Genomic DNA, 14,475 nt, shown 5'->3' with positions numbered 1-14,475 from the left:
TATCTTGCCCCCCGGAGATAAAAATAGTATGTAGAGACATGTCAAAGGTATAAGATTTTTCCTCTACAAACAACTTGCTGAGTAGAGTAAAAATCCTGAAGGGACTAGACAGTAAAAGAGCTAAAAGAGATTGGAATCTGTTAGCAGCAGTATAATATAAAAGCAAAGAGCTATAAAAATGTAATTCTTCCAGAGAGTGAAAATCAAAGAAACTTCCTTTGTGGGCACTAAACCAATGCATGTTTCTACCTTTTGCTTCTCTAGAATCATTAGAATGACACAGGCTAAGAATTTGATTAGGAGTGAATCATAAAAATAACAGGGTTGTCACATTACTTCATCAAAAAAAAAAGGTTTCTTGTTTTTGTATTTTTGTGGGGCAATGAGGGCTAAGTGACTTGCCCAGGGTCACATAGCTAGTAAGTAAGTGTCTGAGGGGGGATTTGAACTCAGGGCCAGTGCTTTATCCACTACACCATCTAGCTGCCCCCAAATAAAAGGTTTCTAAAAGAGAAAACATTATGCCAGCCAATGAAGGGATGGTGCAGGGAAAGTGGGGGAGACACAGAGGATGGAGAGGGAGAAACGCAACAAAATGCTTACCTGCGCTATATTTTTATTTAGCAGATAGACGCCATAATCAAATTGTAGCTTCTCTCCTCCTTTTGGATACAGTGGAAACCTAGGAAAAGTGAGAAATACCAACATTTTAGAAAACAGAGAACAGACAACTGCCAAGTTATAGATAATACATTTCCTGGATATGACATTAACATCTGAAGAATTGGACCAAATTGTTTGTAAAAATAATGGTGCATTAACTTAACATCATCATGATGTCATCATGCAAGAACAAGAGCACATAGCTCTTCATGCCAACAGAGGGCTAAAATACAATAGTTATGAAAGTAACCCACAAACCCCCCCAGGCTCAAAAACAAAGTAGAGAACCTTGAAGTGACAATGGGGATGAGCAAGGAGTAGTCCAATCCCGAAAGTGCAGCCAACACTAGAAAGGGTGAACAGAGGCTGTCGTCAGAAGGGAGCCAGTCTCGATGACTGCCAGAACATGGAAGGGATAGGAGAGGAAAATATTTAAGAAGGCGGCAAGTTGGTTGCCTATGGAAGAGGTGTTGTCGAAGGCATAGTGGAAGGGGTGAGCTAATTGGGATTTGGGGCTGAAATAATCGAAAGGCATGGGAATAGGGGTTTGGATGATGACCTACGGGAACTTCAGAATCACTGGGATGTGTAGGGAATGGCATCATGTTGATATGGTAATCATTAAGTAGAAGGCGCCTCTACTCTTCACAGAGGAACTTGGAGATCAGGCAGGAGACATGTACAATATATAAAGTTGAAGGCAAACAGTCAAGCTAGAAGTTAAGCAAGAGACTGCAGCAGGAAATAGAAGCTGAACACATGGAGGAGATGATAAATCCAATTCCCCACTGACTTTCCTCTTCCAGGCAGAGACAAGATGATAGAGTAAAGGCAGGAACTCACCTGAGCTTTTCCAGATTCTACCCCAAACAAGACTAAAATAACACATCAAAAAAGAATTCTGAAGCAGTGAAATAACAAAAAGACTGGGTGAAACATTTTTCTAGCCCAGGACAATTTAGAAGGTCCGCAAGAAAGGTCTGACTCACTGGGGTGAGAGTGGAGTGCAGTCTAGTACAAGCCAAGTGCAGGTTGTACCCGAGCAAGCCAGCAGCAGGCCTTGGAGAAGACTGAAATGGCCCACAGATGGTAAGATGGAGGGACAACTGGTCAGAAGGAGGTTACAGGGGACCCTCTGCTGGAGCTGGGAGCAGGACTCTGTTGTATTGCTCACATGTGGTTTCAGGTCACAGTCCCAGGGAAAGGAGGAGCCTTAGCAGCATATAGCTTTGGGAGAAGAAATAGACTTGATTTTGATGAATCTGGAGATCGGAAGTTACAGAGGTAGATTTAGGGTTGATGTAAGGGGGAAAAAAATCTCAGGTAATTAGAAATATCCCCAAAGAGAATGGGCTACCATGGGAGGTCACTGCCTCACTGGAAGTCTTCAAGTAGAGCAGTTTCTGGATGACCATTTGTTAGGGATATCATACTGAGGTTTGTCATTTAGGTAAAGGTTGGTGTAATGACCGCTGAGAAAAAATAAAAGGGGACACTAATAGTTATGTTCAAGTATTTGAAGGGTTGTCACATAGAAAATGGACTCAACTTGATCTGCTTGGGTCCAGAAAGCAGAACTAGGAATAAGGAGAATAATTTCAGAAGCATTTGGGCTTGGTATAGGGGAAGGGGATAAAAAGAACAAAATTAGAGTCACCCAATAGGAGAATGAATTGGCTTAGGAGGAAATCAGTTGCTCTTCACTAATTGTCTTCCAACAGATTGGACAACCATTGGACAAACACAGATATAACTTGTGCTAGTTGTACTAAATGCCTGCTTTCTAAAGCCCCTTTCAACTTAAATTTTCTGTGATTACAGCCTAACTTTCACCACTGAACTTTCATTCAATTTCACACTAAGGACCAAAACTGAATGCCAGTTTAAGTCTCTTTAAAGAAACTTTTCTACCATAAATAGATCAAAGATGACTCATACAGGGTTGAGAAGGGAAATTATGTTAAGTGATGTTGTACCTTCCTGATTTTACAAAGGAACATGACACCCTTAGGTAGAAAGCAATCCCACAAAGATGATAAATATTACTTTCATTCAAAAATTCAATTATTCTTTGAATATCCAGAGAAAGGTGTATGCCATAAAGCCTGTAAGATATTGATTTCTAGAAAAAATTAGGAAAAAGGAAAGAGTCTATTTGTTTTTGTTTTGCTTTAAGCTATAAAGAGAGTGACTAATACTACAATTTCAAAAAGGCCACGTTGTGAGGTGAATATTACAAAATGCTCTCTCATGAGTGAGCAAACTTACAAAATTCATTTACCCGATGCCAAAAAATAGGCAAATGCTTAAGACCCCCCACAAGAAGATGCCAAACTGGAGGCAATAAAAATTAAGCCAGGACACATGTTTCAAACTTTAACTGTAGGGCATGGGAGAGTTGGGAGAGTGGATCCAAAAAGAAATAATGAGCAAGACCAGGCAGTGAAGACTGTCTGGAAATAGTACACATTCTGCCCTACAAAGAAACCACCTCATGGCTGAAGCATGGGAAAGAGGGCACTTTAGAACAATTGGCTGGATCCATAAACCTCTGCACTCTGAGGCTGTTAACTCAGTGAGCTATCACATGCATGCAATCTGCAGAGTGCTTCAAATCAAGTGGAAACCCAGGTCTATCTCCATTTTCAGGTCATAAATATAGAAGTAGTTTCATATGTCAGAAGAGTACATTGAGATAAGCATCCATGGATTATATAAGTTCTATTTTACTTTGACTTAATGGGGATTTCTTTATAGAAATGTAGATACAAGACATATTTTGTGACATTAAAACAGAATTTTAAAGAGTGATTAGCCCTAAATAATTCACGTAGGGTAGGGTTAAGACAGACTTCAAATTTTATACCACTTTCAAATCCTTAATGGGTCACTTCAAGTTGAACGGTATGATATCTTGTAACTACCACACATTTATCTTACCTTACAAAACTACAGAGATTTATAGATCTTTTAAGCAACCTAGGAAAATAAAATCCACTTTAAAGGGCAAAACTATCACTATCGGGACATAAGATACAAATCAAAGGGATTTTATTTCAATTTAGATGGAGAGTTACATTAGCCAAACTATCACTAAATTTAGATTATGAAGGATAAAGTTACAATTAACAGTATAATGGTCATTTAAGCATGACCATAAAACTGCCCTAAACATGCAAAAACCAGCTCATTGTAGGATAGGGTTTCAGCAAATTGCTGAGAGAGTTATGCTTTCTATTATTAAAGATGGAAACTTACAAAGGGCAATTTTTAAAATTCCTGATATCGAATCGTTTTTAGATGTCTATCTGCCCTATCAGAAAACGTGACTAACTCACAGCGCAATGCCTGTTCCATAGCAAGCATATAATCAGTGACCGCTGACTGACTGCTTGCCTATCTCTGTTCAAAACGTTCCCTGTTAGGAAAATACTCACCATACAATCTCTTCTTCATCTAATAAATTATTCTCTCAAATACTCAATGGATCTGTGATCTCATCAGTTTGGGAGTTCTCTCCAAGGGTGCACACTGCAACCAATCTATATGTCCATTTTACAATTCTTGCCTATGTCCTCCTGAAAGTTTGTCACACTTATATTTGATATGCTGATAGCTAGGCAGCTCAGTGGTATAGCACTGAAACTGGAATCAGGAAGACCTGAGTTCAAATTTGGCCTCAGACACATACTAGCTCTGTGACCCTGGGCAAGGCACTTATTCTCTGTCTGCCTCAGTTTTCTCAACTGTAAAATGGGGATAATAATAGCATTTTGCACAGTACCTGGCAAATAGTAAACACTATATAAATGTTAGCAGCAGCATCATTAAGTGGTCAAAGGATAAGAAAGCAAAGCTATCAGTAGCCTTGTGGGGGGGGGGAAAAAAAGCTCTATATCAATAATTACAAAAATGCAAATTAAAACAACTGGGAGGTACCAAATCACACCTATCAGATTGGATGATGGAAAATAACAGGTACTTTAAAGAAAAAATAGAAAATAAGAGGTACATTTAATGCACAGTTGGTGAACCAGGAAATTGTTCTAACTGTTCTGCAAAGCAATTTGGAAATATGCCCAAAAGCTATTAAACAGTGTATACTCTTTGATTCAGTGATATGGCTACTAGGACTATAGCCCTAAATAGATCATAAAAAGGAGAAAAAGACCCTTATGTACAAAAATATTTATAGCAGTTCTATTTGTGGTGGCAAAAATCAGAAACTGAGGGGAATGTCCATCAATTGGGGAACAGATGAATATGTTATGCTTTTTGAATATGATGGAATACCATTTTGCTGGAGGAATAATGAAGGGATGGTTTCCAAAAAACCTGGGAAGACTTACATGAACTAATGCAAAGTGAAGTGTGAGAAATGAATATTTCTCTCTTATATTTAATAACTAATTATTGTATTAGGACCAAGGTTTTTCTCCTTTTCTATTTCCTCATTAAAAAATCAACTAGTGTGGCAAATCCAAAATCTTAAAAGGCAGTAAAAGAAATTCTAAGTTTGGGGTAATGGATGTATTTTTGCTTATTGTTTTGCTCAGAGAGATACGGGAAAACATGGATTTTCTCTTTTGTCTTAACAAGCGACATGGAAATCGGTGTCTCTTTGACCAAGATTTGAGTAACCTAAGTCAAGCACCCCAAGATAGCTCACCTCCTAGTCTGTTAACCAATTAGAAGCAACTAAGCATCCCTTGGGAACACTTACTGTCCAAAAGGCATATAAATTGTGAGTCCACTGCCATTAGAGGTCTTTGGTCTAAGAGAGACAGTCAAATGACCATCCTTTTACTAATAATGTGATGGCATTATTAATAAAATGATTAAATTACCCAGAAACTAGGTCTCTTGAACCTCTTTAATTGTCACAGAAGTGAGCAGAACCAAGAGTACAATTTATATAACAACAATAATATTGTGAAGATAATCAACTTTGAAAGACATAGTAACTCTGAGCAATACAATGATTAACCACACTTCCTAAAGACCCATTATGAAACCTAAATCCATCTCCAGACAGAGAGCTAATGTACTCAGGTAGAGAATGAAGCATAGTTCCTCCCTTCCTTCCTATTTCTTTTGACATGTCTAAAGAAGGATTTTGTTTTGCATCACTATACTTTATTTTTTTTTCTCACTATACTTATTTTTAACAGGTTTTCTTTTTCTAGCCTTCTCAGTGAGTGGGGAAGGGAAGATGTAGGGAGAGAATTCAGAACTGAAAATAAAATATATTTGAATTTTTTAAAGATCTGTTACTCATGTTCTCCACTTCTGTCAAATAGAGTTAAAAGGCTACACCATCTTTGTTTCAAAGCTGTTTTTCTTTATAATTTTATAATTATTTTCCTGCTTCTCCCTTCTGACTTTTTTTTTTACAATACAATGATATTCTATCACCTTTATAAAACATAATTTGTTCAGTCATTCTCCAGATGATGGGCACACCCTTAGTTTACAATTTTTTGCTCCAGCAAAAAGTGTTTCTGAGGCTATTTTTAGACATGTGTGTACTTTATCTCTTTGGAGTATATGGAAGATCAGCAAGAAGGTGGGAGATGCCAGTATAAATTTCTGGGGCCCTGTAATTTGTGGTCTATCATTCTCCTGTGTTTTAGCTTTTCCTAATTTAGTTATTAGGACTATGTTTGTTTTATAAAAAGAGCCAAGTAGGTAGCTTTCTTTCTCAATTTTGAGAATAACTTGTGCATCAATGATATTAATTATTCTTTAAAAGTCTGATAAAAGTTTCCTTTGAATCCATCAAGATCACAATTTTGTTTTTTCCTTTGGTAGATCTTCTTTTTTTAAGAGTGGATTACTCAGTGGATAGAGCACCGGCTCTGGAATCAGGAGGATCTGAGTTCAAATCCGGCCTCAGACACTTAACACTTACTAGCTGTGTGACCTTAGGCAAGTCACTTAACCCCAATTGCCTCACTTTAAAAAAAAAAAAGAGAGAGTGGATTACTTAAGATCTCTATTTGGTCTTCTGTTAGTGTGGACATTTAACACTTTTGAAAGTGTCCCTCTATTTCTTTTGTATTCTCAATCCTGGCAGCATCTAATTGGGCACAGGAGATAATGATAGTACTTTTTAATTCTTCTAGTTTTATTTTGATTTCATCTCATTCTTTTTCTATTTTGTGGATTTGATTTTCTTTCTTCTTTTTAATCAGGTTAGTTAAAGGTTTATCAAGTTTATTAGTATTTTCAAAGAACTAGTTCTTGGAGAAGTTAACAGAAAACTAAACTGATATCTTAGGGCATATGGGACGTTCATAGAGAACTACCATCTCTGGTGTAAGGCCTTGCTGAGCCCTTTTTAGAGCTCCTCATTCACTTTTGGTGTCCACTTGATCCACCCAACTCTCACATGTGGCTCCAAAAAGTTGTAGCGTGTACAGTGGCCACACTCTGGTGGACTGTCTCAGCAGACGGGCTAAACCAGGTTGAAGGTAACTGACAGGCCTCAAAACTGTTGCTGAATGAGGGGGGATGTCTACCTCAAGCATGTGAAGATTTTTAACAGCAGAATGGGCAGATGAGAACAATTTGTTCCAAAAGCGATGAAGGCAGCTGAAGCAGGCACTATGAAGCACTTAGAGCTTGGTCAGGCATCTAAGATGCTATGCTCATCCACTGCAGCCTGGGCCATTGACGGTTATCTTGATTTTTGTCTTGCCACTGGATTTCAATGACTCAGGAAGAGAGTGAGGCTGATGATTTTGCACAACTCTGCTTCACTTAAATCCAATTTCATGCATAAGTCAAGACAGCACCCGGTGATGTCACTGGTTCTCTTTGAAAATGAAAGACAAATAACAATCATCTGGGAGTTTTCAGTTTATCTACTTCTACTCTAATTTTTAATCTTTTATGTTCTGTACTTCTTGTTTAATATTTGTTCAGACTGTCTAATTTTTAAAAATGCATAGTCAGTTAATCCTCTCTTTTTCTATTTTATTAATGTAGTTTTTTTAGGTGTATCATTTTCTATTGAGGACTCCTTTATCTGCATACCAAAAATTTTGGTATGTGTTCTCATGATTATAATTTTCTTTCACGTAATTAGTCGTTTCCATCTTTGACTCATTGATTGTTGAGGATATAACTACTAAGTCTCTATTTGGGTATGTGCCTTTTGTTTGTTCTCCCTTATCTTTATTGCATTATAGTTGGTTAAAGAAGTTTTCTATTTTGTCCTTTTAGTACTTATTTGCAACATATCTATGTCCTGACAATGAATTTTTATAAAATTTTCATGCAGCGCTAAGAAATATATGTATTCTTTAGCATTCCCATTGTGGTAAAATATGAAAGTTTTTAACAGTCGGTTAGGATAACTGAAAGACGCCAGTTTTTCAAGGACCACCCTTTTGGGGAGGAGATGAACAGTCCGCCTGCTGCGCATGTCAGACTGCCTGCCGGGTTTTTGACTTCCGGGGTGGAGAGAACGAGAGTAGGCCTTTTGCCTGCTTGGCGGGACTCCTGACGGCGCGGCACAGACTCTCTCTCTCCAAAGGTGGCCTTTTCGGTTTGGTGAGTTTTTATAAGGAATATAGACTAAGCTTAGACTTAAGACGATTTGTATTGTGTTTCTACTTTCCTATCCTTCTAATCAACATCACCTTGTGACTATCATAACTATAAATAAAAAGGTCTATCTAGAAAACCAAAAGCTTCTTCCATTTACTAGTTTGGGAGATAAATTAAGGGAAAGGTTAAGTAGGGGAGATTTATGATCTAATATCCAATTTTAAATCTCACACCATTTAGAAAATGGTATAAGTCTTTTAGCTCTATTTTCTCTGGTTATTCAATTCTCCATTTTTCTTTTTCTTTATCTTCCAGTTAGAATTGTACTAAACTGAGAGGGACATTAAAACCTCCTGCTAATACTGTGTTACAGTCTATGTCTTCTTGTAATTGAGTTGTTGGGTTTTTTTCCATTTCTGAATTTAGATGTGACAGCATTTGAAGCATAAGATTAATACTGATACTTCCTTGTTGAAGATGGCTTCTTTTAGCATAATGTAATTTCCTTATTTATCTCTTTTTATGTTGTGAATATTGGTTTTTGCTTTGTCTGATAGTATGACTGCAACTCTTGCTTTTTAGGATTTACCTGATATATAGTAAATTTTGATCCACCCTTTCATTGTTATTCTGGTATATCAGGCTTTTTAAAATTTATGTTTCTTGTAAGTAACAGATTGTGGGGTTTTATTTTCTTATGTGATGTCACTCTGTCATTCTATTGGATTTTTTCAATCCATTCATGTTTAAACTTATGAGTTATGTTTAATTTTGCTCTACTTGTCTCCAATATTATTTAGAATTTTTTAGAATTAGGGTTTTATTCCCTCTTCTGTAAAGAGAATAATATGTCTCGTCAGTTATTGCAGCTTCATCTATTTTAAGGTAACCTTATTTCAACCAGCTCTCTTCCCCTCATCTTCAAATCCCATCCCCATCTCCCATCTTTCACCTCTTTGTCTACTTTTGCTAAATTTTGTAATTTTACTTTTATATGTAGTTTTCTAATTTTTCTCCTTTTTTCCTCTACTACATGGTCAAGCAAAATTCCCCTTCTCTTCTTGAACTTTTTTTAAATTAATTTTTAAGATTTAATTTTCTTTACCTTTTTTCCAGAAAGGATTTCTTTGTCTCATTTACTTCTCTTCTTTCTATCACAGTCTTTTATTCATGACCTTCTCATATTGTCAGCACCCCAATTCACTTCATTTCTATCTTATTGCAAAAGTCCCTAATTGATCTCCCTGCCTCAATCCTCTTCTTAGTTCAGTCTATCCTCTGCCCAACTGCCAAAGTGATTTTCCTTAAGCACAGTATATATCACTATCTACTACGCTGTCTCCAGTGGTTCTATTACCTCTAGGATAAAACATAAAATTTTCTGTTTATTTAAAGCTCTCCCTCCACAACTTGGCCCAAACTTGGTTCCAGCTCCATTGGAAATGACTTTTTCTCACCCTCTGCTATCCAGCCCAGAAATCCAGATTTCTCTCTTTTATTCAAAAATGATACTTAAATTTCTCACGTCTGTGTCTTTGCACTGGCCATCACCAATGCCTCAAATGCAATTCTTCCTTATGTCTGCCTCATAAAATTGCTTTCTTTAGTACATGAAGCCTTTTTTGATTCCCCTTCCAGACTACTAGTGCCGGGACAGCTAGGTGGCGCAGTGGATAGAACACCAGCCCTGGAGTCAGGAGGACCTGAGTTCAAGTCCAGCCTTGGACACTTAACACTTACTAGCTGTGTGACCCTGGGCAAGTTACTTAACCCCAATTGCCTCAACAACAACAACAAAAACAAAACAACAACAACAAAAACACAGACTACTAGTGCCCTTCCCCCCAACTACCTCATACATATTTATAGACATTAACATGCCAAATAATTGCTAGTTATTATTCACTATATTTATTCTGTGTATACTTTCAAATGTACTTATCTTTCCCATTAAAATGTGAATTCCTTCAAAGTAAGGATTTTTTCAATCTACAGATTTGTATTCCCAGCATATAGTATTGTGCTTGGTACACAGTAGGTGCGTAATGAATACTTGGTAGATTGCTTATACATACTGTTACAGGTGAATTCTTTCAAATATTTGAAGAGCAGTTAATTCTTCTGCTATAGAAATTAGTCTCAAAAATTAAGAAATTAAACCCTTTCTCAAACTCCTTTTGAGATAAGTATAGCCCTAATACCCAACCAGGGAAGAATAAACAAGGAAATAAAATCATGGACCAATATCACTAATGAATATTGATGCAAAAATCTACCTAAAAACCCAGCAAAAAGACTGCAGTATTATATTTAAAACTGACCAAATTGGATTTATGCAGGGGATTTATGGATGGTTCACTTTTAGGAAACAATTAACATTATCATATTTATAACAAAACACCCCAAATCGCATGTTTATACCATTATATAAATAAAAAATCTTTGACAAGTTCATTACTTATTTATGTTAAAACAAATTATCATAAATGAATAGACTAGAAGAGCTAGTAGGTTTTTTTTGGGGGGGAGGGGCAGGGCAATGGGGCTTAAGTGACTTGCCCGAGGTCACACAGCTAGTAAGTGTCAATTGTCTGAGGCCAGATTTGAACTCAGGAACTCCTGAATCCAGGGCCGGTGCTTTATCCACTGTGCCACCTAGCCGCCCCTGAAGAGCTAGTTTTAATAGGAAAATTCTGAAACTCAAATTAGCATTATCAGCAACATAGATATACCCTTAGCTTTCTCAGTAGATAGGAGGCTCTTTTTCCTCACTCATATTTAATATTGCTTTAGAAATACCAGTGATAGCAGTAAAACAAGAAGAAATTAAAGGCATAAAGAAGAAACTAAACTATGGATTATTTACTTCAATAAACAAACAGGTTATAAAAAGTAGGAGATACAGAATCTCCAAAAATCGTCAAAATTTCCGTATAGCTCCAAGACACACTACCAACGGGGTCTAGACACTTTCTCAGATCTTCATAACTTCTTAAGTCTCTCCAAAATAAAGATTATGTCCAAGAGAACTGTCAAGAACCTTAACAAAGCAACAACCCAGTGAACTAACAGAAAAGCAGGCTAATCCCTGAGGAGCTCACTTAGCACCTTTTCCCTACCAGTCATGACACACTGGCAGGGTTGTATGAGTGAATTTACAGGCTTGCAACAGAACTCAATTATGCTTTCCCTCCCTACTCCTTAGATTGCCAAAAGCCAAAAGATGTTGAATTTTTTAAAAGAGACATTGAAGCATACTTACAAAGAAAACCAAACTGAACAAATTATTTGCCTTATAAACACCCTTAACAACAGAAATAGTAAAAACAAAACCAAAAACCTAAACAAATACAGCAACCAAGGAAGACAAAGGTAACAAAATTAACTATTCCAGAAGATAAAGGAAAAAACAAAACAAAAAACCCTATGCATTTAATAATAAAACACCAATACAAAATAATAGCAGAGAGACCATTAAGAGATTCCCCCCAACCAAAAGGACACAAGGGTGAAAATAGAAGTCAAATAATAGTGATAGTATAGACCTGAAACATTGTGTATTAAGCTTCACCTCAGGTGAATCAGTACTTTCTGTGAGTTGTCTTCAAGAAAGTCAGGGAAGCTAATTTGCAAAGGTGAGGGGGAAAAGCATTGCAAATATGGGAGATAGCTCATGAAAAGGCAGAGTTAAAGAGGTGGTCTGATGTACGTGAGGCAGAGCAAAGAGGCAGGTGATGGTGCATCACAGGTTTGTTAAGTAGTTTTTTCAGTCATCTCTGACTCTTTATGACCCCATTTGGGATTTTCTTGGCAGAGGTAGTAAAGTAGTTTGCCATTTCCTTCTTCAGTTCATTTTACAGATGAGGAAACTGAGGCAAAAAGGGTTAAGTGATTTGCCCAGGGTCACACAGCTATTAAGTATCTGAAGCCAAATGTGAAGCTAGGAAGGCAACTCTTCCTGACTCGAGGTTTGGCACTCCATCCACTGTGCCACCTAGCTGCCCACAGAATAAGTAGAGCGAAGTAAATATAAGGAGACTTAAAGTATGAATGGGCCAGGTTATGAAGAGCTTTACTCACCAAATTTATATTTAATACTGAAAATAATAAGGAGCTACTAGAGTTTGGGGATGAGGATGACATGATCAGAATGAAACTCTAGCAGCTGAACAGGAGATAGATTAGAGTGTAGGGAGAAGAGAGATCAATTTCCTGATTTTATGATTTGTTTATGTCATCCTTTATGTCTAAGATATGTACTAATTTCAAGTTTATCTTTTTATATCCCCCGAGATTCCCTCAACAGGTCTACACCTAGTTTCTGCCAGACTGCCTTCCAATTTTCCTAAAAGTTTTTGTTTTTTTCTTACTCCAATAGCTGAGATCTTTGTGTTTGTTGCTTGTTTGCTTCTGTATATTGTATACCTAATCTGATTGATTTATCTATTTCTTAAACAGTACCAAACTGACTGAAAACAATAAGATGTTCATGTAGCAACAGTAAAGAATAGCTGAGAGACAGCTCATCTCCTCCACTTGTTTTTAAGAGAAAGTAAGAAAGACCCACTAGTACACTGGATGGACTGGCTGTAGCAAGTTCATTAGAACAAGTGGACATATGAGCTACAATCAGCATTGTTGGAGGAAAAATTCAGATGTATTAGATCAGAGAGATTCTAAGTAGTTAGGTACATACATTGTATCCAGTTGCTAGACTGTTAGCACTATAATGGCAGGTACATTTTATTTAAACCATAATTCTCACAGTAGGTACTTAATAAATGTTTACTGAATTTAATTGTACAAAATGACACTAACTTCCAAGGTACCATGAATCTTAGGAGTATAAGAAGGGGAGCCCACAGTGGAGACAGAAATGAGAAAAATCACATCTAATTTTAGGTTCCTAAAAAGTACTGTAATATACACATTTAAATATCAACTTTTATATCATCATATAATGTGAGAACTAGAAGGAATCTGGGAGCTCTGTTAGTCTAGAGCTCTCACTGGGAAACTGAGGCCCAGAGAGGCAAACTAAATTGGTCAAGGTCACACAGGTATTAAGTAGCAGAATCAGGACTTTAATTCTGTTATAGTATTATTAACAGCTTTCTAAACACATCTCCATTTAGATATCCCCTTAATTCACAAACTCAAATCATCCATAGTAGAATATTATTTTCCTCATTAAATATAATGGCCCTTCTAACTTCCTTCTTTTTTTTGGGGGGGGGAGGGTGAGGCAATTAGGGTTAAGTGACTTGCCCAGGGTCACACAGCTATAACTTCCTTCTTTTAAAAATTAAATTAATTTAAAAAAATTTTGGTTAAGGGCACCATCATCTACTTAGGCCCTGAGGAGAATAATGATGGAATGAGTCACCACTGACTTTTCTATTCAATCATATACCCTTTCCCACTATGCACAAATCCGATCATTTGCCAAGTCTCCTTGAGTCTATCTCCATAACATCTCCTGCATTTCTAAGTCCCTTCACTTACAGCAATAATATTCTTTCTCACTATGCTAGGTCAAGTCACAACTATAGTCACAGGCAAAATCAAGCACCAGAATTCTTGATTTATAATCCAGTATTTGTTTGTCTACATTATGAAATTTTCAGTCTTTTATAATTACAACTGGAACATTCTGTTGATGTCTAGCATAGAAATCTGCACATAGTTAGTGCTTAATAAATGTTGACTGAATGAATCAACAGGAGCTTTAGTTGGACTCCCATTCTCAAGTGACTTCATTATTCTCAAAGATGAGTGGAGATCAAAGAGATACCAATCAATATATATTTAATAAACACTAAATATGTGCCAGGCACTGTGCTGGGCATACAAAGATGAAAATAAAACCCCCCTTATCCTCAAGAATCTTAAATTCTATCAGAGAAGACAGCATGTATGTATGTATGTATGTATGTATGTATGTATGTATGTATGTATGTATACAAAACTGCCAAAATAAATACAAGGTAACTTAAAGTGTAAGAGAGGAAATAACATTTGGGTTGTGGTAAGAAAAGCTTTAAGTGGGAAGTAGTACTTGAGCTGTACTTTAAAATTTTTTTAAATATATTTTTTATTTAGGTTGTTAAATGTTTCTTAGTTATACTGTAAAATATTTTAACAATCATTTCTTAAAAATTGAGTTCCGAATTATCTCTCTCTGTCCTCCCTACTCCTTGAGAAGGCAAATAATTTTGATTATACATATGAAGTAATGAAAAAACATTTCCATATTTG

The 14,475-nt window shown here is 36.6% G+C and overlaps 1 protein-coding gene across 3 annotated transcripts in view; it reads right to left on the bottom strand.

The window, feature by feature from the left end:
- UVRAG (UV radiation resistance associated) overlaps positions 1-14,475 on the bottom strand; it is a 372,875-nt gene that overhangs the window by 103,244 nt on the left and 255,156 nt on the right. For all 3 annotated transcript variants that reach the window (XM_043995097.1, XM_043995099.1, XM_043995098.1), the window contains one exon: positions 604-682. In XM_043995097.1, coding sequence (XP_043851032.1) covers positions 604-682 — 79 coding nt within the window. The remainder of the gene's footprint in view (positions 1-603; positions 683-14,475) is intronic.

Source organism: Dromiciops gliroides, chromosome 3 (genome assembly GCF_019393635.1).
Source record: "Dromiciops gliroides isolate mDroGli1 chromosome 3, mDroGli1.pri, whole genome shotgun sequence".
Lineage (NCBI taxonomy): Eukaryota > Metazoa > Chordata > Mammalia > Microbiotheria > Microbiotheriidae > Dromiciops > Dromiciops gliroides.
Note: the sequence above shows the minus strand (reverse complement) of the source record. Positions and strands in the feature narration are given on the sequence as shown.